Here is a 27,832-nt window from a genome sequence, read left to right as displayed (position 1 = left end):
TGGCTGGGGCCAATGGGAAATTTAGTCCTAAATGTATGGAGGGCACCAGGTTGGCAAAAGTTGCTCTAGTGAATATTCACGTTTTCTTAAGCTGTTGGTGCTTTTTTCTGCCCTGTGCCGGACTGTCTGGCCTCCTTCATGGCATTTATCTTCCTTTGCCCTTTGCTATTTGAATGGTTGGAGTGTCTTTGTTCTCCCTGCTGTTCTTCAGTCACTGATATCTCCTAAAGAAATGGTTCTCACTGTGACTTTGTTAAACTGACACAATCAAATGCATGTGACTTTTATCACCTGATGAATGGGCTTTTTATGTACAGCCCTGAAAACCTGCACTTGACTCTCTCCCTTTTTTCTATAATCCTCCAATGACAGAGAGGGAACAAAAGGCTGTTTTCTTCACATTTCCCCCCCAGCTCCCACAGCCCTCTGCTCTTGATTGATGGTGGTTTTTGTCTAAAAGTTCCTGCATCTGGGGTGCTCTGTGCACTTGCAGTGTGTGGCCTAGAAGCGTGTCTGTGAAATTTTGGGTCCTTTGCTCTGAAGCATTTGGTACTGTGCAGAGGATAATGAAGCGCAGCACTTGACTCTTCAGTCAGTGGAAGGCTTCTTCATGGCAGATACCCAGCTGGAACATTTGTCAAGCAGCCAGGGCCTCCATGATTCTTGAATTCAGCTGTTTGACCTTTTGGAAAGAATCCATTAGTCAGCCTACTTTGAAAGTGAAAAAACTGTGCTCAAGCATAGTAAAAATGGGAAGGAAAAGAATAGAAACCAAATAAAAAATACTGACATGAATACTTAAGAACAAGGAATTTAGAGTTCATCCTTAAGGAAAGGCATTGGAAACCTGTTGCTTTCTTTTGCATCCTGGTGTGGAAGAGGCAGGTCAACCTGCTGTATGCCATTATGTTCTTTGTTTGTTTGTTTATTACAACTATTGCTTTTAACTTGTTTTTAGCTCTTTGTGCTTTTACTATCTAGTTTTGTGTTTTTATATTGCTATAAACCGCTGTGATACATTTTTATGGTACAGTGGCATATAAACATTTTATTAAAGCATAAATAATAAAATTTAAGAGACAAGGCACGGCAGCTGCTCATCTTTGCACCTTATTAAGGTTTAGTATTTCTGTAAATAACATGCTCAGACAATCCTTCTTTCCCTGCCTCTACGCTACATCCCACAATCTCTCAATTGCCATGTTTTCTACCTTTTTTGGTTATGATAGGACAACTTCTCCACTTTTAGATCCTGCTTTTGCATTGTTTTAATATAGTGAACTGGTTTTGGAAAGTAAACGCTTAGAATTGTCTCAGTGTCTTGCATACAGCAAAGGCAAGTTCCATATATGCCCTTGGTCTTTTTTTCTCTTGTTGCTGCTTCTCCTCTGTGTTTTCTTTTACCCAATGAGTGATGAGCTATTGCTACTTTCATAGCAACAAATATTACTTTCTAGGATTCATTCTCTCTGAACTTTAAAAATAATTTTTAAAGGCCAGTATCTGAAAGGTAATCATGTGCGGACACAATGCATGGTTCTGCCAATTTATTGGCCTCTTGAGGGAAGAGGCAGCCATTTTAGAAGTAAACAGGAACTTACTCTATAGAGGTCGGTGGCGTTTTGTTTTGTTTTTTAATAAATATTTTAATTAAGTTTTCACATAATACATCTTAAAAAGTTTTCACATAATACATCTTAAAAAAACAGGCAGGTGGAGAATTGGTGGGTACCCTTTTTGTCATTATTTTTACGAGGTTTGCTATGCACTGTCCTGGACTTTTTCACTTAACATAGAAAGTTGTGTAGTGTGGTGTTGCTTGTGTAGCTTAGTCTAGACTGGCAACTGATCTTTTGCTACTGGATGGAGATGTCCAGGAGCCACACTTGGTGCTTAGCATCTCCAGCTGCCTGGCTGCAGTCAGCTTGTCTGCCGGGCACAGCGCAGCAAAAAATGCACCTTTTTTGTGCTGCCGGGTGAATCAGGTGTTTGGAAGGATAGTGCAGTAGCAAAAGACACGTCTTTTGCTGCTGCACTACCCTGCAGACCCCCTGATTCTCTTGGCAACTCCCCCCCCCCCCCCCGGAGCGGGGGGAAAAAAGGCAGCTAGACATTTTGTTTTGGTGCCCACAACCTAGGTCCCAGGAGCCACATGGCTCCTAGCATTCCTATCCCAGTTTCCAACTGCTGCTCATCAGTTGCTTTTATAAACCATAACTTGTTGAGATCCTAGTTCAATTGTAGGAGAAAGACAAGAAGGCATTGGGTTCATTTATTCCTGCAATGTAAGAGAGGTTACATCCATCAAGCAAATAGATCACATTTCCATTTTCTGGCAGCAGGTAGAAGGGGGAGCTAGCAAAGGTATTTTGGCAATTACTGGTGGTGAAAGCAGGGTTTTCTGGAGCAGTATAATTTCTTATGTATCTTGTTTCCATTTAGCATGCTTCATAAGCCTGTTTTCTCTCCCTTCCCCCATATTCCCCCCCCCCCCTTTGCATATGAAGTGTTGCTTTACTTAGCAAGTCAAATGCCAGGCAGCCTGTCACTCTCATGCACAGCTGCTTTTGGAATTAGCATATGGACAAAAGAGGTGGGGAAGAGCCTTCTTGGGCAGGTGCTGTTCTTCAGTCTGCCCAGTGTCAGAATGCCCTAGTCATTCCCCAGATAAGATGCATACACAGCCATCTCTTGCATTGCTGTTGAACACCAGCAAACAGATTTGCTGTGACCTGAAATATGTGTGAACACGCAGGAAGAAAGAATTCTTTGCAGCAAAGGAGCTCTTTAATATGCCTGCTTAAGCCCAGACACAAATTATCATAAAGCTTGTGATTTGTCGGCTTTAAGAAGAAAAAGGAAAGAAAACCTGAAATATGTAATAAGCTCTCCCATGATCAGAGAACAGTTCTGATTCCTGTTAACACATTCCAGAGGGGTAGCGGAGTTTCATGGCTGCCAACGAAAAGCTAATGCCACAATCAATCTGTTAGCCTTTAGGTTGCCTCACGAGTTTGTTGTATCTTGCAGACATCATATTTTCATCAGTAGATCCATTGTCCTTTTTCTTCATGGCACAGATCCCTCATGACTTCTGTTAAGTTCCATTTATAACTGAAGGAGACCAGTTAATGTGTGATACAAGGGCTCTAACTTCATTCTGTCTCACAATTACCCCCCTCAATGTCTAGCTCCTGCCTTTGCCTGTACTAAGCTGCTATTTATTCTTTTATTTATTTATACATAACCTGCCTTTTTCCTGACAGGACTCAAGGCGGCTCACAGATAAAAATAAGAACCGCTAAAAACATTGAAAAAACAATAATGATAAAACAACAAAACCTTGATAGAATTTAAACTATATACGTATATAAAATATATTAAAACCATACCAATAATTACAATAAAAACAGCACTGTACCAGCCCTTTCATTAAAATCAGTCAGTTCCCAAAAGCCCTTTGGAAAAAGAAAGTCTTCACCTGTTGGCGGAAGGACAACAAGCAGGGAACCTGTCTAGCTTATTTTATAAGGAGTATGTGCACACTCCAGTCATGCCAGTTCTCTCCTCTTCCCCATTTCTTACAAACGGTTTCTGGACTCTCATAACAACTCTTATCCTCACTTCATCCCTCTCTATTCTTTTTGTTATGCCTTATCTTTTCCATTATTTTTCATCTTGTTTGAATTCTGAATGCCTTTGTCCTGAAGGCAGGGTGTTCTTTTGAGTGATGTTAGTGCTTAGTCCCATGATGGCTGTTGTCATGGGCAGTTTTTTTATCCTAATGGCAGTAGAGTTGTGTCCTCAGTCATGCCATGTGTGGGGAAGCTATCTTGATTGGTATGGTAATGCCCACTAACTACTAGAGTACCATTTACACCCACACCCACACCCTTTTCTACAAATCCTAAGCGTTCTTTTAACTGTTGCACTTTGCCTGACTTGTAACGACCTTTCCCCATGAGTTTCTTTCTCCAAAAAAGCAGTGAGACTTAGTTGATCTTCTGCAACTTGCAGCATTTAAAAGACTTAATAGTTGAAGGTCAGTATAGATCACTGTGACCTTGAACACCAGTTCTGAAGACAAAATGGCTATACTCTGCATTTGACTTCAGAATAGCAATTAACTGCATCCAGATGGTCTGCTTGCAGAGTGACATGTTGCCCACTTCACCTCTATTGTGATGAGGCTGCAGAGTCCCTGGAAACAAACATGCCCATGTAGCCATTTGGCAACCAATCAAAATATCCTTGTGATCAATTAGATGAACAGCTTCCTTTCAGAGTCACATTGCTGCAAGATACTGCAATCTCTGTTGTAGGCTTGAAACGTTTGCTTTGCTTCTCTTCCCCCCTTCCCGATGAACTGCATTGCAATAATTTATCTGCAAATGCAGTATTTGGGGAAGAGAACAGAACATGGGTGACCTGTCTGTTCCTGACTTTACTATTTGTACACTTAAACAACCTACCTCTCTCGTTTTTGCCTAATTGCTTTCTGTGGCTGAAAGGAACATGTATCTGTTAGGTATTGCCATAAAGACCAATGTGAGTTTCTGTACTATAAATATCCCCAGATTAATAGGTCCCCAGATAATATGTCCCCAGACAAACTATGGAGTAGCTGGCTTAACATTATGCTCAAAGTAGTGCTTGTGGCTTTATACTTTTCAAACAAACCAGCCTAAGGCCAATGTTTGTTCTAGGCTTCCTGACTATGTTTTTTTGAAGAGAAACAAATCACAAGTGCTGGTTCAGATCCAACACTAAGCCAGCCTTCCAGCGGTCTGTTTCTCCACTCATAAGGGAGGAATGAGGTGGAAGAGCTTGAGCTAGGTACACCAGCACAAAGTATGAGCATGTTATGATTAAGACAGACAAACTCCACTTGGCTTAGCATCATGTGTGAATATGACCAGTATGGTCCAATTTCAAAAACTAACTGAAGCCAGCAGAGAAAAGGTGAAATCCTCCAAAATTGAGGTTATGGGCTAGGTGTTCAGAAACTAGAAAAACTGTGGGGGAAGGGATACTCTGCTGGCCGAATTTGAAACCTAGGGATAGCATATTAAACTTGGTTTTAAAAGGGTGCATCCTTGGTAGACAAGCTCATTGCAGTCTACAAACCGTGTTAAAGGGCTTTAATACACTTGTGGGGAGTTACTGTTTTAACAAATGTTGACAGCTAGATCCAAGTGCGTAGAGCAAAAGAACCATCTGAATCTTTAATGATGTGAATTGCTGTAGCTGCTATTCAGGCAGGTTTTCATGTAGAGTATGTGGAACCATGCTTCCATATAGTATAGAAAACTGCTTGCTTTGCTTGCTTGCTTAGGTCCTCTTTTTGTTGTCGGATCTAGTATAGTGGGACTCAGAGTTTGTGCATTATTGAAAGTGCACAAGGAATCTCCTTTCTTTGAAAGCTCTTTCTGGGTTTTAACGGTTTTGAAGTAGATATATGTTTAAGTAAAATTGCAAGCCAGCTTCCTTAGCTGTGAATGAGGAGAAGTGGAAAAGGCTCAGGAATTGTAGGCAGGGCAAACAAACACACTGTAAGCATCGCCCTTGAGCCAGTGCCACCAACTGGACTCATCCACTTCAGCCCCGACTGGGCTAGGCGAGCTGGGTAGCACTTCCAGAGACCACCTTCTGCACAGGAACAGGGCAAAGTGCTGTGGACTCACAGCTTAGAGTTGTGAGCACCGGATTCACTTCCACAAGAAGACAGTCGTCGCACAGCAGAATACAGCAGAGTCTAGCAGAGTATATAAACAACTCGGAGAGCAGCTCTGTAGAATATCTTCTTTATTCTATAACTACAAATATAATACAACTATATACAGAGCTAAATAGGTCTAAGCATAAATGAATGCTGCACTGCACTGAGTGTCTGCAGCTGCTCTTAGCAGCAACCTTATCTCTACACACGATCTCTAACACTCAGTCTCTCTCTCTCTCCCCCCACACTGACTGACTGACTGACTGACTCGGTGCTGGAGCAGAATAAGTAGAGAGCAGAACACGCCTGCTCCTTTCTGGAGAATCAGCAGACTCCTCAGGAGATTCTTGGATATGGGAGGGGTGAAATCTCCTCACACACCCCGTCCTTTCATCTCTGCCACACTGCCTTGCATATTTTAACCAGGAAGATGCCTCTTTGTCTGATGGCAGCAATCCATTCAGTTTATCACATACAACTTTTGTAGAATAACTGGTTGCAGTTTTAGGCAGCACAATGGACTCAAGTTCGTATATTTTTATTTGCTGTTAAATTCTGAATTTTCTCAGTAAGCAGTGTGCTTGAATAAGTGTGTGCCAAGTATTCTAGAGTTGCATATACATTCTGATGGGTCATTAGTGACTTTCGAGTGGGTCTCTTAACCAATATAAAGCCTTATGTGGAGGTGAGTTCTAGCATGCGTAAGTGATGATGTATGGATGCTGGTTGCTGCTTTAGTGTGAGCAGCTTTGAATAGTACAGAATCTGTAAGCTGGGTTAGTGACCTACTCCAGTGACCATCTTAAGACCTGCTTGAGTCACTTACGTAGCTTCTCTGTTCATTCTTGCAGGAAACAAAGGGAAGGAACTGTACCCTTTTCATTTATGTTTGAACTGTTGCTTTCTCCCAGATCTCTTTTAAAACCAAAAGCAATATATTGACAGATGGGAAGATTGCCAAACTGGTGAGAAGGAGAGAAAGTAAACTCACTAAGAATTGATCTGCCTCTTTTCTCTATTCTTCCTCTTACCTCCACCACCCCATCTCTTGATTTTTAACCTAGCAGCTTGGCTGTATTGCAGGTAGGTGTTTATTGTGGAAGAACAGATCCTGCTAAGATCACCTTTAGTGCACATTTGTATGTACTTTCAATGATCTCGGATTAAATTATTTTGAATTATAGGATTTTGTATTGGTGATTCTGAATTCTCAATGGACTCAGGTCCTTCTGGCAGGATTCATAAGCATCTGATAGTCCAGTGTAAGAATGGAATGCTGGGCTACGTAAGCCTTTGGTTTGATCCAGTAGTGCTTTTCCTATGTTGATTAACTTGATTTTTTTTATAGTGAAAGCGTAGTTAGCAAAGTTTTCTCTGAACATTTAATAAGAAAGATTCTTAGCACTGTGTGGGAGCAAAACAGTGCTTAAGTGTCTAATCCATATTAAATAACATTGGGAAAATAACTAAGGATTTGTTTTCATTTATGATAGTCAATCTGAAATAAATTATTTGCTTCCTTAAAAACTTTAGTATATATAGGGCTTTACCTTTGACTGTCCTTTAAAGTGCATGGTGCTTCTGTACAGTATAGGTAGGATTTTGATCTTGCACTACAGTATTGTAAAACTACATTAACTGGCAGAAGATGCATAAATGACTGGAAAAGGAACTCTTTCTGTGCCAGCCTCAATGTGAGCCCCCTCAATTAAAAGTTACTAATGTTGGCTGGTACAGATGAGAAGTGACTAAGTTTCTTGGGTCATTGAAGAGGCTCTTAAATGTTGGAAAGGGACTATCCAGTGCTCATATGCTTTGCCTATAGAAAGTTCCATTTTTAGTGACCAGCATTTCCATTTAAAGACTGTCACATTATTAGACTGGGAAAGGCATCTGCCTGAGACTCTAGGGAACCCCTGATAGTTGGAGTAGACAACACTGGGCCCAGTGGCCCAGTTAAGTCTACTGCAGCTTCGTGTGCAATCTTACAGTTAGGCAATTGTAAGATGTTTGGGGAAAAGCTAAGAACAATAAAAAAGCGAATCAGTTTAACAGTAAGTTTGCCTGACACTGATTCTTCCTAAAACATTGTTGTAGCTAATAACTGGATTCTCATAAGCAAAGGCATGCAAATTGTGTTTGCTTAACAGTTCTTTTCTAGTAAATAGGTTGGTGATTGACATAATCTGTGCAAGGGCAACAAACTGCAAAATGCATTCATGCTGTGTTAACCGCATCTTATTTCACATTGAAAGAAAGGAAAAAGCATGATCAAATTCAGAGTTTTGTCTATCTTTCTAAAAGGGAGTAATAGAATCAGAATTATAGAGTTAGAAGGGATCCAGAGGGTCATCTATTCCAACCCCCAGCAATGCAGGACTCTCAACTAATGCATCTATGACAGATGACATTCCAAGCTCTGCTTAAAAACCGCCAATGAAGGAGAGTCCACCACCTTCTGAGGGAGTCTCTTCCACTGTCACACAGCTCTTACCATCAGAAAGTTCTTCCTGATGTTTATTCAGAATCTCCTTTCTTGTAACTTGAAGCTATTGGTTTGGGTCCTAGTCTCCAGAGGAGACAACAAGCTTGGAAGATGGCTGTTACATCTCCTCTCAGTCTCCTCTTATCCAGGCTAAACATACCCACTTCCCTCAACTGTTCCTCATCAGGCTCAGTTTCCAGATCCTTTGTCATCTTGGTTACCCTCCTTTGCACACATTTCAATATCCTTCTTAAACTGTGGGGTTGAGAACTGGACACAGTACTCCAGGTGTGGTCTAACCAAGGCAAAATAGAGTGAAACTATTATTTCCCTTGATTGGGACATTATATTTCTGTTGATGCAGCCTAGAATAGCATGAGCCTTTTTTGCTACTGCATCACAAAGTGGCAGCTATACCTAATAGTCTCTTCCCTTCCATAGCACAAATTGGGGACCACCAACTCCATTGCATTTTGCTCAACAGCATTGGCTAGAGAACGTAATTCTGGAGTATGCAGCTAGAGAACATGTTTCTTTTGAACATTCTACACTTGTGTGCTTATCTGGCTTCATATTTGATAGTAGAATTCTGTGTTAAGTCACTGAAAGCAAAACTTGTTTTTGCTTGTTATTCAACAATTCTTTTATGTTTCAGAGTTCTGATCATGTTGGCAGCGATGATGCAGCTCATGAGGATGAAGGATTTATGGGGATGCTGCCTCTCCAAGCTCACCATGCCATGGAGAGGATGGAAGAGTTTGTATGTAAGGTAAGAGGCTGCAAAGCAAGTGCCCATCATGCTCTGGTGTGCTTCACACAGCTGTTGGGTCCTTTGGCTAGCAGTGCATGCACTTCTGGCAACAAAGAGCCAAGTCACAGTGGGTGGCCATCAAGGAGTTCTGTTGTCTTGGCTGATGCTGCCACTGTGCGTGTTGGGATCTTGCGCTTCCAGTAATTGGATGAATTAGAAAGTTTAGCACGATAGGGATTACACGTTGAAATGTAGGATTAAACATGATGGTACAACTGTTGAGCCTCTTTTTTGAAACATCTGTGGAAGTCCAAGCAGAATAATGCCCTCTGCTTCTAGTGTTTCTGGGTCAGAGAACTTTAATTTACAAGGTCACCTTTTTCCATACATACTCTTTCAGGCCTTTGCAAATCTTTGTTTTGAGATTACCATTTGTCTCCCTTGTGTAGCAGCCTCATTGTGTCCACTGTCCCAAGTGAAAAAAGCCAGTTCTATTGAAATGCCACCCTGGACAAATTCATTGTGAGCTGTGTAAATATTACTGGTCTTGACTTTCCTTGGCTAATTTTAAAGGGAAATAGTTTATGCTGGTGTCTGTCTCTAATGTCAGAATCAGAACAGAGAATATTATTTTTACCTTGTTTTGCTGCTATCTTTTCATAATTGGAAGGATGATCTTGGAAATGCAGGATTTATTAACAAAATTTCTACAAACTTTAATGAAGCTCCATTGTTACCATCTTTCTTTTTTCCACCTATCACTGAAGTCTCAGAATATTTGACTTTGATTTTAGAATGGCAAACATGCTCCCAAACTTTCATGGAGGGGTGCTTTGGATTGGCTTTTCTTTGCCTTCATGTGTTACACTACAGGGAGCAGTTTTTTCAGTTTCCTGAAACTTCATACTAATTTCAAAATTATTTGTGGTGGTAAAGGTGGATTTTGTGGAAGAGTGGCTGAACTATTCTCTATACTGCTTTTTCCATTTGAAATTCAATGTGTATTTCCTTGGGAAACTGCCACAGGAGGACTAACACAACCCCTCCTTACTCCCTTTAGGTGTGGGAGGGCAGATGGCGCGTCATCCCCTTTGACGTCTTGCCCGACTGGCTGAAAGACAACGATTACCTGTTGCATGGGCACCGCCCACCCATGCCCTCTTTCCGGGCTTGCTTCAAAAGCATTTTCAGAATACACACAGAGACCGGCAATATCTGGACACACCTACTAGGTATTGACTTGGATGTAAATGTCATATGAATTTCTCTTTTATAACTAATAACTGAGTTAAGAAGCAAAGAAAATAGACTTTGGAACTTACTGCTGATCCAATAGCAAGAGCAAGATTGCCTGGAGCACATCTGACAGGACTCTACAGGATATGTTGGGCAAGAGTTTGGGGTGAATTATACTTGCATAGATGGATCCTGGACAAAGGGTTGCAGTGACTTTCCCCTTCAGTAATCTTACTAAATGCCTGTTCAGTAGAATAGCTTCTCTTTGTTCAGCACCAACTGACTTGGTTTGAATTACTCAGATGTGCAAATTCCCCCTTTTCTGTTTGTGTTGTACTCCCCTCACCCCATCACTGATAATGTTTTGAGGATGCTCAGATTGACTTGGCAGATCTACATGAATCCTCTTCCTGTTGTCCAGAAAGATAATTCAGATTTCTGCTCCAACACTGCTGTTCACTAATAGCTTTTAGGAAGAAAATGTAAACACTTTGGTATGCATGTGCTGCTCTGAGTCAAGACCTTGGTCCAAGGCTTCAACCTGGGACATCTGAATTGCAATGCTGCAGAAAAATTGTGTGCTTTGTACTTCTGTGAGGCTTTCTCACTGCAGCATTGCCCTTGAAATAAGCTTAATTGCCTGTGCTTACTGGACCTTTCCCGGCTCTTGGGACTAATGATGGAACAGGCCTCAAATTAGCTTCAGTTGGCATTGCAGTGACCATATTCTGTTTGGCTCATTGGGGAGGACAGAACTAGAGCTAAGCTTGCATACTTTAAACATTATTGTCAGCAACTGTTTTGCTTGGCAGAACATTTAGGTTGGAATAAACCTAAAGCCCTTTGGTTCATCGATTGGTCATATTTGTGCCAGCCCAGCTTCTGTATGCTACACCACCATGCCTCATAATACTTGGGAGAAATAATGCAGACAAACAGGAAATTGAATCTGTTTCCAGCTTTATATCAGGCCACCCATTCCACCATGTTCCACTCCATGCAAAACACACTAAACCATATTTTAACATGATGTGCATAATGTGGCCAGGGGTTTCCCAAAGCTGTTCAAAGCATATGTAGTACCTCACTCAATGATTTGCAAATGTTAAGTCAAATGATCTACAGAAATGTGACAGATGACATTTCTCAAGTGTACTGAATTTGCTGTGATGCTTTTTTGGGGTTCTCCCGCTACACATGCACAAACTTTGGCAGGTCTTGTAACATTTATTTTTCTTTGTTTAGGTTGTGTGTTCTTTCTGTGTCTGGGCATCTTTTACATGTTCCGGCCAAACATGTCCTTTGTAGCACCTGTACAAGAGAAGGTAGTGGTTGGAGTGTTCTTCTTGGGAGCCATTCTCTGCCTCTCCTTCTCATGGCTCTTCCACACAGTTTACTGCCATTCAGAAGGTGTCTCAAGACTATTCTCCAAGTAAGTATTGTAGTGGTTCAGTGTGACTTCAGAGCCGGAAAATGTATGTGAAGCACTATGAAAATTGTCAGTGTATAAATGCTTAGGTGTTGGGTCCAGGCTGAGAAACTGGAATTTGCCTAAGAGCTCTACTTCAGCCATTGATGGGCTGCCCATATTCCTGACATTGTGGTTAGCAGGCCAAGATTAAAGAATTTAGATCAGAGCTCTTCTCCTAAGACTTGTCTGCCTTTGCTAATATTTGGAAGTTGCTGTCTAGGGGTGGTCACAGTAGGAACCTTATTAGCCACAGAAGTCTTGCACCAGAAGCTGGACAATGATGCAACTAGGCTAGGCTTGTTGGGTGCTGTGGAGGCTGTGCAATCATTGAGCAGGCTATTTCATGTGACCTTCCTGAAACAACTTTCCCCCTCTCTTCCCTTGCCTTAGACTGGACTACTCTGGCATCGCCCTCCTCATTATGGGCAGTTTTGTCCCATGGCTCTACTACTCCTTCTATTGCAACCCTCAGCCCTGCTTCATCTACTTGATTGTCATCTGTGTCCTGGGCATCACAGCCATTATAGTTTCCCAATGGGACAGGTTTGCAACCCCCCAGTATCGAGCAGTACGAGCAGGTAAGACTCAAAGGATCACTTTTAAAATGCTTTCCTCCACATGAAGGGATTTGGTCTGAAATTTTATTCCAAATTGGAACAAAGTGCTGAACTTACTTATGCATGGTGCTATTTTTTAAAATGTAACTTTGAACTGAGTGTGTGCGCTCATAGATTAAAAGTTTGACACTCCTAATCTGCCAGTCATATTTGCATAATGTCAGGTTCTAGAGAGGTAGCCATATCTGTCTGCAACAAAACTTCTTTAATGTTCCATATTCAGATTTATAGTGACACAAGTTTTTGTGAGTTAAAGTCACCTTCCATGATGTGTTGCCTTCCATTAGTCATGCTTATGGTGTATTTGTGTATATTTGTGTACAGACAGATATACAGTGGTACCTCCGTTCCGGAGGCCCGTTCGCAACCTGAAGCGCTGTATCTGTGCAGGTGCGCGGCACAATTTGGTGCTTGTGCGCATGCACGAAGTGCGATTTAGCGCTACTGCACATGCGTGAACGGTGAAACCCAGAAGTAACCCTTTCCAGTACTTCCGGGTTGCTGCGGGGCGCAACCTGAAAAAAAGTAACATGAAGCAAATGTAACATGAGGAATGACTGTACATACAGCAAAATGTAGTCTCCAAACGGGCCTTGAAAAGTTTATACTCTGCATTCTTTATGTGTACAGAGAATTCACTAGTTGTGGATAGTTAGTACTTCATGCACCTTATAAATGGGCATCCTTTCATGGATACATAATAAATTGGTTGGTATTTAGATGCTACAAGATTCCTTGTGCCTGCATCATGTGTGTTTTAATTTGCACTGTTCCCCCCCTTTTTTCCTATTATTAACTTGTAGTACTCATTATGTGACATCTTGTTTGGATGACAATAAGTTAAGGATTCTGGCTGTAAATGCCAAGTCTGTCCAATGAACACAATTTGTGAAAATGACTCATCAGCTTAGCTGGATGCCATCTTTCATAATGGCTCTAAATTCTGGCTAAGTCTGAGTCAGGCAGGAGGATTATTTAGGATAAGGTATTGTTAAAAATCAAAACCCTAAATGCATCTTCTAGTGCAGTAGTTTCCAAATTTTGCCATGAGGGAACGGAAAGAAAAAGAATCTCCTAAGGACGAAAAACATCTGCCTGCAGGGAAGCTGTTTGCTGTTACAGACATACACACATTCAGCATTTTATTTGTATGCCACCTTTCCGTAGTTTAAACCATGCTTAAGGCAGCTTACAACATGAAAAAAATAATACATAATTACATAGCAAAAGTAATTTTCAACCATAAATAAAATTTCAAAAAGTACACATCTAAATTGAACATTTCCATATAGATCATAAGATCTAAAATAAGATACAAAAAATTATATCAATAACAGCAACACACACCCCTCCAAACAAAACACCCTAAACAACGCCCCAGCCCAACAGTCTGTTCAGTAGCCTCAGTTTTTGTAGCTGGAGTCAGGGCCCTGCCTTCCCCAGCCAGGTGGAAAAAAGGCCAGTAAGACAAGGACTCCTAGCCAAGATGCTTATTCCACCGCTCCGGCCTGCCTGCCTTCCTTTCCACTCCATCTTTACAGGAGGATAGAGACTTTGTTCTGTTCATCTCTGCTTTTGGAAATGATTAGGTTTTTCTGATACTCCAGTGCAGAGGATGCTACTTGCTGAATCTCTACAGAAATTGCTGCTCTGGGCTTTGTCTCCTTCCATTTGGGAGGCACACTTGGAACAGTAACTCCTGTAGCAGTGCATGGGAAGAACTCCTCCAAGGGAAGGTGAAATTCTTGCATGTCTGAATGCGCGCACACACAGAATGTGAATGTAGTCATGAATTCAGGGGGGAAAGTCTCATTTGCTTGCTGGAAGTTTGAAGAATTTGTTCTAGAATATTTCTGTACCTTCCAGGAAGTTGTAAATTTGTACAGAGGATCAGGAGATGAAATATATAGCAATTGCAACTTAGTACAGTGGTACCTCTGGTTACGAACTTAATTCGTTCTGAAGGTGCGTTCTTAACCTGAAACCGTTCTTAACCTGAGGTACCACTTTAGCTAATGGGGCCTCCTGCTGCTGCTGTTCTCATCCTGAGGTAAAGTTCTTAACCCGAGGTACTATTTCCGGGTTAGCGGAGTCTGTAACCCAAAGTTTGTAACCTGAGGTACCACTGTACTGGGAATACTATTATGCAAATATTGAAGGTTTTAATTATCGTGAACTGTCAGTTCAATCTGTGGGCTGGAGCAGACAAAACACCTTTGAAGTTTATTCTTCCATGACTGATGTAAGTGTGCACTTTTTTGGTCAGTCAGTGGTACACGAAGGCCAAAGTTTCTTTCTGCCACTCACAGCCCACTGGCAGGGAGTCTTTATTTCAAGGCTTGTGCTACAGTCTCTAGTGTACTTAGAAAGCTAGAGGTATATTAACATATTTTGAACAATTGTGCACAGTGGGTGTGTAGTATACATTTTAGGGCACTTGAGAATGAAATCAGGTTTACTTCATTTTCTACAACAAAAAGAATTTGGTCTGATTAAAGAAATTATAGTTGATTGATTGCAATTTTAAATGATCTGCATAATAAAAGTCACTTGAATAAAATGGTGACTTTGGAATGGAAAAGCATACTTTCTTTATCTAGTATTTAAGTGGTGTATGTGTATGTGCACGTGCGCGCGCGCGCGCACACACACACACACGTATGTGCTGCAGCAGGTATAGTCTTGAAGGAGGATATGCCTCCTGGTTGCAACAGAAGAGAGAATGCCTCTTCTAAAATGACATTTAGCACTATGGAAATTATTATTTTTTAAAAAATGTGTTCCCAGATTGATCAGGGGGCTCCTCTCTAGTTGACCAAATGGGTTGTGGCCCTAAAAACCAACCACCCAAGTAGTCTTCCTGCTCTGCTTTGGGATCCTGAGCTTTGGCAGTTTGCCCTCATCTCTGCCACTGCTTCTCTTGTGTCCAAGGCTGAATCTGTCCCACTTCCCTTATCTCCTAGGAGTGTTTCTGGCTCTGGGCCTTAGTGGGGTCATCCCCACCCTGCACTTTGTCATCACGGAAGGGCTCCTCAAGGCTGCCACAATGGGGCAGATAGGCTGGCTGGCTCTCATGGCCTGCCTGTATATCACTGGCGCTGCACTGTATGCTGCTCGCATCCCGGAGAGGTTCTTCCCGGGCAAGTGTGACATCTGGGTAAGTATGGCTAATAGAATAGGGAGGGTGAGAGGCATTGATGCCATCCCTACTGCATATCTGCAGTGATGGATCACTGTGGTCTGTGGCCGGGCTCTATAAATGCCTCTTACTGCTCAGTTCTGGGCTAAAATGGAGCCCTGCTGTGCAACTGCTAACTTTAAAACCCTGTGAAACTCTGCAACCTTCTCTTGGTAGGCATTACAAGAATGAAAAATATTTGCACTGTATCTGCCTTGGCATACCTGGCTCCCAAGAGAGGGAATGGTGCACAGCTGCAAAAATACAACCATTCTGATACAGCGCTATTAATGCTCTGTCTTTGTTTGTTTATGTGTATATGAGCATGTATCTTGTCCTCTAGCCAGTTATGCCAAGTTGACTGGGGCTGGGTGGGTTTAAATTGGCACCTCTTGGTGCTTGCATAGCCTGTTCACACAGAGAAATAAACAGTGGATTCCTAGGAAGCAAGATGGCTTATTCTTTGGCTGGTTGATACTTCACAATCTCTACTTACTAGCCAATACCACCTGTGATGCCCTCCTCTGGTGACTGTTCTGGAAAATGGGAGTCTCCATTACCGAAGGTGAAACGGTGTTCTGTTTTTCTCTCTCCCATAGTTCCACTCCCACCAGCTGTTTCATGTGTTCGTAGTGGCTGGTGCATTTGCACACTTCCATGGAGTTTCAAACCTTCAGGAGTTCCGCTTCACAGTTGGCGGAGGCTGCTCAGAGGATGAGATGTAGTAAAACTGACCGCTTGTCCAAGATTGTAACCAAAAAAGCAGAACCGTTGGAGCAGTCAGTCTACACCTGACCCAGGATGGTGTAGAAGCTTCGCAGGGATTCTAACAAAAACTTGGAAGAGAAATTCATACCTCAAGCATTGGAGTGAATTGATTCTGAAGACCTGGAAGTTCTTAAACCCTAATTTATTCCTGGGGTCTACAGACTAAGCTACAGAAAGCCCTTTCTTAATCAGCTTCTGTTCAATGCCATATTTATTTGTAGAAAAACAAGAGGGGTTGTCATGGGGAGATGGCTTAGCATTTTTTTTTCTTTTTTAAAATCTAGCTTGATTAAGATTTGTATCTTGTTCAGGTAAGTTGATTTTTAGATGCTCTTTTGGGAGGAAAAATGTAAATAAGATTTCTAACATTCTGTTTAATTGAAAAGTTTATATAAATGTTTTAAAATTGTGTGGGAGGGGAGGGTTTTTTGTATAGATTGCAACATGCAAGTACCACACACTGTTTCAAGTTTGCACGGACCCTTTTAAGTGCAAGAGGGCCAGGTGAAACCCCTGCAGCATCTGGGTTCTACAGATTCTTCCTAATGTTTGGGGATATACTGGACAGCTAGACCCAGCAGGCTCAGTCTGCACACAAGGGTTCAGGGTAAGCAAGTGTGGACAACCTTAAATCAGGCTGACGCTTGGGCCCCTGTACGTTCAGAAGGCAAAGGCAGGAGACATTGTGCAGCTGAGCTCTGCTCCCTTGGCAGGGCGTGCCTTCTAAGATCTCTGCCATTTTGTGGATAGTCTTTAGGTGGTCTTTCTTTCCACCAGCCTTTTGCTGTGTTGGGATTTGATGGCTTAAGGCACAATATGGTATGTATCTTGACCTCTTTGGCAGTGGGGTCTCTTGTCAGTGTTTCACCATTCAGTTGGGCCTGCTATCCTTTTTTATCCAAGTGCAATTGTTAGTGTCAGGCATCTGCCTTCTAGTTGAGAGACAGTAGGATAAGATGGTCTGCAGGGAGTGAGGAGGAACATATGAAAAAGCAGCCTAGACTAGCTGTTAATTCATTCTAGAGTATGTTGTGTGCTGCTGAACTACAGTAGCACTAAGGTTGCCCGGTATTAAATTCCACCAAGCTCCACTTGGCTGCAATGTAACACTGCCGATCCTTCTTGCTTCCTTCTGGTCTATAAGGCAACGCTGCTCACTGGGATTTTTTCTTTCTTTAAAAAGAAGAGCAGCTTGCAGAATCTGCTTGGATATTACATTTTTGCCTCTCCCCAAAAGAGTGCTTGGTACCTAAGAGAAGCTTCTTGTCTCTTTAAAAACTTCCCCGGATAGCTTAACTGCTTGTGGGGTAGCCGTACATTCTGAGAAGGGCAAATTATCACTAAGCAGAACACTCAGTCAGGCAAGAAGTGTAGTTGCTGTTTTCTCCTGCTAGGCTGGTGAGGCATGTCAGAGATGGAGAGAAATGTTTTGACACAGTGTAGAATTTGTGTTGTTGAATACTCACAGTGGGGGCAGTTCCTTTGGCCCATAGTATAATTAACTACAAGTGTTGGGAGATGATAGAATTTGTCACATGTTAAACTGCTTTTTTGATTATTAGAAGGAGGTTGGTCTTTCTGTCTTTTCTCTCTCCCACCCTCAAAACAGAACCTTAGTGTTTAGACCTACAAGAGGTGCTTAACGGGTGCTTGTAGGCAACTTCAGATGTGTATATCCTGGGTAGGATCCTGATGTGCTGAATGCAGATAGGCCAGAATGGCACCCTAACACTTCTGATTGTTCAATCCCATACTAAAAAAACAGAACAGTATTAATTGAACCCCTTTAATGGAACAGGAAGGCCAGTAATGATTTAACCTTCCCAGTGGTAAATGTAGCCATCTGGAAGAAGGATGGCTTGCCTGATGGGGTAAGTGCTAATACATATCAGACTCAGATCTACTTATCTGAAAAGCATTTTTTTTTTGAGAGAGAGAGAGAAAGAGAGAGAGAGAGAGAGGGGTGGTAGGCTGCTTCTATATTAGCAGCAGAAATAGCACCTCCCCATTCTAGATCATCCTATGCTCACTCCCAGAAAGGGTTTCTCACAACCTGGTCCTACAGCACACAACCTGTACAAAAACGCACCCTCCACTTATTCTACCCCTTTGGTCTCTGTTTAGGACATTTTTTTGTGTCCCAATAAGAAAAACTGCTTAGCTGTGCACTTTTCCGTGGTGCTTGCTGAGACTTCTTCCCAGGTTGGCACCTGAATGCCTTACTCTCAGCAATCGGAGGTTCGCTTGCTTCCTTTGTGTGTGCAGGTTTTCAGTGTAGTATAGTTCAGAGTTACAGCTTTCTTTTCCCATTAACTAGTGGCCTTGTTCAGTATTTTCTTTTTTTTAAAATTGCTTACTGTTGGAGGCGACAAAGCACATCTTGGACTTTGAAGATTGGGGTCTCCGGGCAATGGGATCTCATTACTTGTTGTATTCTTAACTTCTAATAAAAAGAGCAAATGCAATGGAGGCTTGATGGGTGTTGTCTTTTTGGTCTCATTCGTGATCATATAAGAACTGGATGGATGTATAGAAAAGTATGGATGGGAATGTGGCCTGGAAATATAGAAATTGGTTTGTGTTACATTTAATGGTGAAAGCTGTTCTTCCATGTTTTTGAACCAAGAGTAGAGAACCATAACCCTTCCCGATGTTTGGGGTTTTTTTACACTTTTTTCTCAACACACCATGTGCTCATATAGTAAGGTCAGTTTGACAATGTGAAGCTCTTACACTATACTGGAATATTGTAAATACATCTAAGCACATTTACTTGTGAATGTAAGTGTGGGTCCATTCTCAGCATAATTCCAGTATGACCTGTGATGGGATTTTGTGGCATATTGTGTATGACAACCAAGAAAGACATGAAACAAAAATATAATGAAAATGTCATATTTTAAAAAGAGGCCAAATGTCAAACACACATTACAAAAACAAAAGCAAAAGTTCAACAACTTCTGTACTGTCACAAATCTCCCTTGGGGATTTGAGAGGAGGACTTTCTTATTGAAATGCTAGTCATGTCAAGGAAATACATACCAGCAGTCCTGTAATATGGCTTCCTTTGCTTGATTTCTCCATTTCTGAGGTCTTAAGGTCTTGGCTATCCAACCATCAGCCCACGCCTGGCACGTAAACTACTGGGATCTAGAAACAAAAACTTGTTGTGGTGAAAATTTTGCCCATAGTTTCGTTCATAAGGCAAAATGGCTTTCAAAAGTTGAGAGAAATTTCACATTGTATTAGCACACCTCTGAGGGGTTACTCTCTTCCCTGAAAACTGATAAAGATTGTATTATACAGCTGGTGCATCCATGAAGCCGTCAGCATGTCTGGCAAAATAATATTGCAGGATACAGTAGGAACTGGAAGGTGACAGTCATATTTCCTGTGCATCTGTAGACTTCCCAAAAGTGTCTGCTTTTAAACATTTGTGTCTAACAAAGCTAATGTGCACACTTAGCCTCACCATGTTTAATTTTGTAACCTATGCAAAGGGAGTTATGGCTAAACTCCTTGTCCAGCGTTGTGAAGCTGAGGGAACTTGAGAGGTGTGGACAGAAGGAATATTTCTAAGGCTAGAGTTTAAGTTTGCCTTAATAACACAGAAACATAGGTGGAAACGTTATTCCTTTTAGCTCAGTACTGTCTACACTGGCTGGTAGTAGCCATCCAAGGTTTCAGATGAAATTCTCAACCTGCAACCACTCCCCATAATGCATTATGCCTCTTGAAATAGAACACATGGAGCTATTTTCACATCAAGCTGATAAATCTAATCATTGTCTGAATCCGCTATTTTAGAGGAAAGCTCTCTGTGTAGCCTTAGAAGAGCTTAAATGTCTGCAGTAGGCAGAGTTGCAGGAACTCCTTGCCGGATACAGGAATCCCTACCAAAGCCTGGCTTGGCAGTATTGTTCTCCAGTTCCTCGACAGTAGAAATGAATCTCTGTTGATGACCATTATGTTCTCTAAGAAGGTGATATTCTTGCAGAACTGCCCAGGTGTCTGTTAAGTTAAAAGAAAGGGGATTATGAGATGCTTCTCTTTAGCAGATAGTACTGACTGTTCCCATTTTGCAGCTAGGGTAAGTTATAGGTTAAGTCCATCCATTTGGCAAATGCCATCTTCTGTTCCAGGCCTTTCCCCCACCAGTGTAAACTTTTCCATGCTGCTAAGGCAGGGAGGGTAAGCTGTGAGATCACACAGCTTGGTGAGCCTGTTGGTCCATAGCCATAGGTGCCCCACCCTCAGTTGCAAGCTTCTTGAAGAAAGGAAAGCCCACTTCCAAACACAACACAGCTAGCAAGTTCCTTGGGAGGATGCAGCCGAAGGAGTTCCTGAGCCTCTGTGGCATTGTCCACATGCTCTGGCATGCAGAAGTTGTCTTAAGTGCCCAAGTAGCATGGTCCTCAAAATAGAGCATTTGCCTTTCTGGTCCAAAATAAGGACTTTGATGGGCCTTGTCACCGCAAGAGAAGAGCTGTGGTTCCCAGAGGAAGGAAGAGCAGGGCCAATGAGGCAGAAATCTCTGCCGCTCCTCCACAGTCCTGGGCGTTTTCCTGAAAAACAAAGCAAGTATGTGGTCAGCAAGTAGAATTTAGAGGGCAGCAAAAATTAAAGCCTAGCTTCATTTTAACTTGGGCCAAATGATTGAAACTTTTTTTGCAATGGGGATGGCCAAATCCACCTCCCGATAACAATGGATCCATTCATAGGGCTGGCAGGATAAACTGTGTCCGTGCAGAATATGCGTGCTCATGAGTGCCTACCACATGGCAAGGAACCCAGTGCACTTGGCTATACGTATAACGTGTGCACAGGCTTGCTGCATACATCACATCAAACACACACTGATGGACAGGTGGGGGCACTGTGCCCTATTTTTAGGGCCTCCACATAGGCAAACAAGTGAGGCAGCCTTGTGGTGGTTAAAAATGAATCTATGGACTGACATTTCAAAACCCAGCTTATTTTATTTAGGCCAGCACATTATCATGGCTGCTGTGGGGCAGAGCCTACTTTGTCAAATGCAACAATTCCTCAACCCGCTTTACCTCAGGATGGAATGCATGGCAGGTATCTGGTCGCCGCCTCAGCTTCTGGGAGCGCATCCTGTCACATTTCACTGACGCATTATGTGCAGTGCTGTTAAGGTTAATAGCAGTTTGGGGAAATGGTGAAAATCAGAAACAATCCCATTTATGGAGGAGCTGTGTTGTCCCAGAATTCCAGTTTACAACTAGGCTGTACAAGTCATAAGATGTATTCCCATAGAGGTGCCCTTGATTATGAAGCTACTGCAAGGCCTCTACTCACATGGAATGCCATGCACTCATTCTAGCATAAAGGGTGCTGTCACAGGCAGGACATGTCTCAAAATACTTATGCTACACCTGGCAAGTAAAGGTAACGGTAAAGGGACCCCTGACCATTAGGTCCAGTCGTGGCTGATTCTGGGGTTGCGGCGCTCGTCTAGCTTTATCGGCTGAGGGAGCTGGCGTACAACTTCATGTGGCCAGCATGACTAAGCCGCTTCTGGCGAACCAGAGCAGCGCACGGAAACGCCGTTTACCTTCCCGCCGGAGTGGTACCTATTTATCTACTTGCATGTTGACGTGCTTTCGAACTGCTAGGTTGGCAGGAGTAGGGACTGAGCAGCGGGAGCTCACCCTGTTGTGGATTTGAACCACCAACCTTCTGATCGGCAAGTCCTAGGCTCTGTAGTTTAACCCACAGCGCCACCCGCGTCCCTACACCTGGTAAGTAGGTGGGCTCAGTTAAGATCAGCTAGGATTTTTGAACATAGTTTAATCTGAACACTGCTTAAATTCTATTGAAACTAGTGGGAGTTAATTTTCCCATTGATTTCAACATGATTTTAGTTGGAATGGAGCCATCATGGGTGGCTGCAGAACCAAGCAGCAGCTTTCAAGGCTAGTGATCACACTTAATGAGCAAGCTCCACTCCAGGAGCAGTTAGCCAGGGGTAAGACCTACTGGAAGCAATGGGACATAAGTTAGTCACAACCACCTTGAGCAAAATTAGGGCTACAATCTACATATTTTTTCCAGCACTGTTGCTGCAGAGCTAAAATTTGTCTACTGAAGGAGAAACTTACTGTTACATTAAATGTGTCTTCATAATTTCATGTGTATGTCTTTAAATGAAGTTCTTCCTTGCAAGTTTTTTAAATAACCACTCTTTCCCCCACAAACATACACTCCACTGCCCCAATGTAAATCTCCCTGAAGCCTGTTGGTGTCCTGTGCATCTATGTCATGGTTCTGGTCCAGAACATGAGTCCCTGCAACTATAAAAAGCAAACACGTGCCCACATGGGAAGAAGTACAACCCAGTACAACCTCTACCAGAAGAAAGATATATTTGACTTCTTTAGGTTGCAGTAGGACAGGTGGAAAGTTGCTGCAGTCACATACAGCATCCACAACCAGGAGCAGGAGATTGCTGTTGGTAATTTGCTGCACCACAAACATCCTGTAAGGGCGAGAAGATCCCCCCACCCCAAGAGACTATGGTCAGAACAGAAGGTTACAGAATACTCCCCTTGCCCCTTCCAGAGGTGTCTTTTTCCAGCAGGAACTCAGTTCCGGCACTTCTCAGGTAGGTGCCATTGCCATTCTAAGATAACAAGGGAGGTGAGTTCCAACACTTCTTTTTCTAAAAAAAATAGCACTGCCCTTCCCTTCCCTTCCCTTCCCACCACCACAAACAAGCACATGGTTCAAGCAATAGGAAACAGCAAGAATTAAAGCAAATGGGAAGGGGGCAGAGGAAAATGTATTTAGTTAATAAATGGGAATACTGTTAGGGAATATTCAGAACTGAGTTGAAGACTGCCACTTTCAATTACACAAATACAATTTTATTGCATTGGAGGCAGAATGGTTGAGAAACTTGAGCTGTGGGTTATAAAGCAGGGATAAATCCTTGTGTACTGCGGACTAATCTGTTAATACTGTAGTGCAGCTCTTGTGTAAATGGATTGATATGATACTTGACTCTGGATGGGAATGCAGCATCTACATACATTGTGTGTGTGTGTGTGTGTGTGTGTGTGTGTGTGTGTGTATCCATGCACAATTCAGAGGTTGTAAGTTTCTGAGTGTTCATCTTCAATGTACTCTGCATTATGAGCATAGTGCTTATGCATGGAAGGCCTGCCGAAGAACTAATTATGTATGTATTGAAGCACATTGACTTAAGTACACCACAGTTATGTGTGCCAAAGCAGGATTGCAGATTCAGAGTGTGTGTTCAAGCCAGTGTAAATGTATGTACAGGACTGACCTGTGTATTAAAGTGTACGTATTAAACCCTATACAGCTATGCATGGGAGCCACATTCAAAGAATGACTATAAAGTCCCATGTGTGGCCCAATACTGAGGGATCAGCTGGTGACGTGGACAGACTCTGCTCACATGACACTGGGGCTACAACATTCTGTGTCTGCTCCCTTCTCTAGCTATGAATACGGTGCAGTATTTGGACTGCGGGCTTGAATACTCATTTATTGTATATGTGTCATTTTCATAGTTACTATTAATTATTTTCTGACAACATAAAGTGTTCATGTTCAAGTAATATGGAAAATGCACCCTAAGCATGCCTACAGCCAGAAAAACCAATAGTCCTCTACTGCCCTCTGCTGGGGGACTATGAGTGGTGTGTACTTAGCTAAAACTGAAAAGTTCCATCTTAATATTTTAGCACCTGAGTTTTAGTTCTTAGATCACCTCCTGTGGGCTTGTGGAGGCTTTATTTAAATGGCCATCTCTGCAAACAGAATCCTGCCAGCTGTACCCAGCTGGGTACCATGTCTGAGTTAATGGAATCATTTAAAAGCCGCATAAGAATAAGAACAGGAATACATGCTTCATGGGCATAATCCTAGGGCTGGTCCAAATGTTACATTTGAGTGATAAGCTTTTCCTTCAGCAACACTCCCTACAGAAGTGGCAACATCTAGAACAGTAGTTCTCAAACTCCACCCCCCCCAGTCCACTTGAAATTTGCTGAGGGTCTTGGGGAACCACTTAATTATATTTCTACCTGCTGTAGCAGTTGCAATTCCACAGAATTCAATTTGTAATACAATAAAATACAATATTAAGAAAAGAAAGTAAGTGATAACAATGCAATTAAAAACTGACACAAAACTAAATGCAAAGGATGTATGATTTCCCATCTTCAGCCACAAATTCACAGACACCTTGAGAACACTTGTGGTCCACAGACCACACTTCAGGAACCCCTGATCTGGAAGCTTCCTACCTGCTTCAACCACCCAAGTGAATGAAGCATCCTACTCCCAGCACCATGGTTCCCAATGGTGTAAGTGTGGGATACTGCAATAAGAAGCTTTTAGATATTAGAGCTGTGAACATTACATGAAAATACTAATGTCTGAATTAGTCCTTAGCTTCCTTACAATAATCATGTAAGTTAGATCAGTTAGGGGGCAAGAGGGGAGGGGGAGAGAGAGAACAATTTTCTGGAGATCACTTGCTGAGTTCATGCTGAGCTAAGAAATTGTCCCATGTGATTTAACCATTATGCTTATACCAACCATCATAGGAATTGCTTCAGAAACTATCTGGTATTAGTAGCTACACAGGAGAGACATGTGTTGCTAAGAGCAAGGCTGAGCTTATTTGCACAAGACAAAGTATTCAAATCTAATTTGCTCCTAGTATGGTGTACCTGCAACCAATGCCCTGACAGAAGGGCTTTTTCCAGCTGGAACTCACCAGAACTCAGTTTCAGCACTGCTCAGGTGGGTACCCTTGCCATTATAAGAGAACAAGGGAGGAATTCATGGTGAGTTCTGGCACCTCTTTTTCTAGAAAAATACCACTACTTGACAGTATAAATGAGAGAGGAGAAAAGATAATGCCTAAGGCAGGGCTGACAGTTCTCAAACTCATTATAGCCAGACTTGAGTCTGTCTGTTTTTTGGAAACAGCATCAAATGCTCAGATATTCTGGTGCCAGTATTCAGTGTTTAGGCACACTGAGTTGTTTAATGTTGGCAAAGTAGAGTTCTTACAGGTAAACATGCCTCTCAGCCCTTGCATGCAGTTTAGAATGAGTGATGTAAGTTCTCTAAATGAGGGACAATCTCACATGGGAAAACACTCTATGGAGAGCTTTGTGTGAAAAGAAGATTGCCTTGAAAAGAAATGGATGTTGAACAGAATTAACTTATCTGTGGACCCTTATGGATATGAATTATTTGGAACAGGAATGTTCTACACTGAAGCAAATGCCCTAACCTATAAAGAAAAAAACAGAAAAAACATGATCATGTTCAGTTTTGCCTATCTTTCTAAAGGGAATTCACAGAACCACAGAATTGTAGAGTTGGAAGGTACCTCAAGGGTCATCTAGTCCAACCCCCTGCAATGCAGGAATCTCAGCTAAAGCATCCATAGCAGATGATCATCTAGATAAAGGTAAAGGACCCCTGACAGTTAAGTCCAGTTAGGTGCTGGTTGTGGCGCTCATCTCGCTTTACTGGCCGAGGGAGCCGACGTTTGTTTGCAGATAGTTTTTCCGGGTCATGTGGCCAGCATGACTAAGCCGCTTCTGGCGAAACCAGAGCAGCGCACGGAAACACCGTTTACCTTCCCACCAGAGCGGTACCTATTTATCTACTTGCACTCTGACATGCTTTCGAACTGCTAGGTTGGCAGTAGCTGGGACCGAACAACGGGAGCTCACTCCATCGTGGGAATTCTAACCACCAACCTTCTGATCGGCAAGCCCAAGGCTCAGTGGTTTACACCACAGCGTCACCCGTGTCCTCTGTTTAAAAACCTCTGAGGAAGGAGAGTTCACCACCTTCCAAAGGAGTCCATTCTACTGTCAAGCAGCTCTTACTGCCAGAAAGTTCTTCCTGATATTTAGATGGAATCTCTTGTAATTTGAATCCATTGGTTTGGGTTCTACCCTCCAGAGCAAACAAGTTTGCTCCAACTTCCAATATTCCTTTAGATATTTGAAGATGGCTATCATCTCTTCTCTCAGTCTCCTTTTTCCCAGGCTAAACATACCCAGCTGGGTCTGAGGTCCCCCACCCGTGCACTAGGCAAAGAATGTGTTCAAGGCAGACCTTGGTACCTGGCAGGTTCATGCAGAAGGAAGTGGTCTGTGAGGGACCTGGGTCCTAAGCAATTGTCACTACTATTGTTACTAACGGACACTTGAATTGAGGTTGGAATAGTTCATAGTTGCAGGCAATTCAGAAGAAATTGTGGAAAATAAGAGGCATTGCAAGGATAACAAGGGACAGTTAGTTTGCTTGGAGATCAGACTAACCAGAGACAATTGAGAGGCACAGGTAGGAGAAAAGGAAGAAAGAGAGCACATTTCTTACTTCTGACAGTCTCCGCATTCAATAATCCCATTGGTCTCTTTGATGGCAGGTTCATATACAAACACTGGGTATTCTGTGTCACATGGCTGTAGCATGTCGTGCTTCTTGTGCTTGTGAGCTGAGATGGGGAAAAAGAGGCTGAGTGAGAAAATCAGGTGAAGGAAACAAATGAGGTGTGGAAAAAAGAAGCGGAAAGATGTTGACCCAAAAACGAAGATTACTGGCAGCCACTAGGTGGTGTGGGAGACTCAGTGTATGAGGATGCCCTAGAAGCATGAATATGGCCACCCTTCAGCCAATGGTCGGATTATGTAGCTATCAGTCTGACAGGCTGTTTACTGCTAGAAAGTCAAAACACACAAACAAGTGGGAAACCACTTGCAGTTAGTTCATGGTTAGAAGCAAACCAGCTGGCCAAGACATTACTAGGTGGCTCATATGGGGGAAACAGGAAGACTTTTTACTAACGACAGTGACTGCGTGAAATATAGCGGGCTGAGCTGGGCTAGTACAGCACCAATCTTTAGTAACTGCAGCTAAATACCTAAGAAGGAAGCTTTACTAGAAAGAAAGTCCACTACCCAGCTCCCACTAGCCAACATAGGAACTGACTACTTGCAGTGGAAAGATCTACATTTTGTGGACCCTGAAGCTTGAACTGTTACGGGGGCCCTTCGGCATCAGCAACAAAGCCTGAGTAACCACTGTTATCTTCTTCTTCTTCTTTTTTTAAAATGATATTTATTAAGAGTTTTAAAGTTAAAGAAAAAACTGGGAAGAAAAAGAAAGAGAAAAAACAAAAGAAAAACAAACCACAATCCAGCAATACAAATTGATAAAAATCAAAATCAAAAAATAAGAACAAAGCACGTAACAGAACACAATCAAAAAACAAAAATAAGCCACAAAAATTTAAAAACAAATCCAATATTCTCATATCCTTGACTGTCATTACCTTCTTTCTTTGACCTCCTCACTCCTCCCTTTTTTTGTATCCTAGTTATTAATAGTCACAGCAAATCCTTTCCATTTTTCATAATATTCTGTCATTACATTACCTTAGTCTATTTTAAGGTCTTAGTCTTATCTTACTATAAAAGACCTTAAGACTTAAAACTTAGATCTTATTTATACCAATTTCTCATAACCATAACATATTCTTACATAATTCTTTTAACATTTTTGCTAAAGCCAAATAATTTC

General features: G+C 42.2%; 2 protein-coding genes and 2 long non-coding RNA genes across 6 annotated transcripts in view; 1 reads left to right on the top strand and 3 right to left on the bottom strand.

Moving 5' to 3' along the window:
* ADIPOR2 (adiponectin receptor 2) overlaps positions 1 to 18,690 on the top strand; it is a 35,758-nt gene extending 17,068 nt beyond the window's left edge. For all 3 annotated transcript variants that reach the window (XM_080971647.1, XM_080971649.1, XM_080971648.1), the window contains exons 3-8: positions 8,860 to 8,973; positions 10,016 to 10,187; positions 11,437 to 11,623; positions 12,053 to 12,240; positions 15,243 to 15,436; positions 16,057 to 18,690. In XM_080971647.1, coding sequence (XP_080827773.1) covers positions 8,860 to 8,973; positions 10,016 to 10,187; positions 11,437 to 11,623; positions 12,053 to 12,240; positions 15,243 to 15,436; positions 16,057 to 16,182 — 981 coding nt within the window. In that variant the 3' untranslated portion in view covers positions 16,183 to 18,690. The remainder of the gene's footprint in view (positions 1 to 8,859; positions 8,974 to 10,015; positions 10,188 to 11,436; positions 11,624 to 12,052; positions 12,241 to 15,242; positions 15,437 to 16,056) is intronic.
* LOC308457627 lies at positions 2,766 to 5,845 on the bottom strand. Its single transcript, XR_013977055.1, has 2 exons — positions 3,953 to 5,845; positions 2,766 to 3,114 (listed from the first exon to the last, which is right to left on the bottom strand). It is a non-coding gene; the product is annotated as an uncharacterized lncRNA (long non-coding RNA).
* On the bottom strand, positions 18,160 to 20,691 carry LOC308457630. The gene is made up of 2 exons (XR_013977058.1): positions 19,268 to 20,691; positions 18,160 to 18,781 (listed from the first exon to the last, which is right to left on the bottom strand). It is a non-coding gene; the product is annotated as an uncharacterized lncRNA (long non-coding RNA).
* Positions 20,692 to 22,250: 1,559 nt separating this feature from the next.
* CACNA2D4 (calcium voltage-gated channel auxiliary subunit alpha2delta 4) overlaps positions 22,251 to 27,832 on the bottom strand; it is a 166,531-nt gene continuing 160,949 nt past the window's right edge. The window contains exons 35-36 of the mRNA XM_080971592.1: positions 26,630 to 26,747; positions 22,251 to 22,727 (exon numbers count right to left, since the gene is read on the bottom strand). Of these exons, the coding sequence (XP_080827718.1) occupies positions 22,370 to 22,727; positions 26,630 to 26,747 (476 nt within the window). The 3' untranslated portion in view covers positions 22,251 to 22,369. The remainder of the gene's footprint in view (positions 22,728 to 26,629; positions 26,748 to 27,832) is intronic.

The sequence above is a fragment of the Podarcis pityusensis genome (genome assembly GCF_964106645.2).
Source record: "Podarcis pityusensis genome assembly, chromosome: 10".
Classification (NCBI taxonomy): Eukaryota; Metazoa; Chordata; class Lepidosauria; order Squamata; family Lacertidae; genus Podarcis; species Podarcis pityusensis.
Note: the sequence above shows the minus strand (reverse complement) of the source record. Positions and strands in the feature narration are given on the sequence as shown.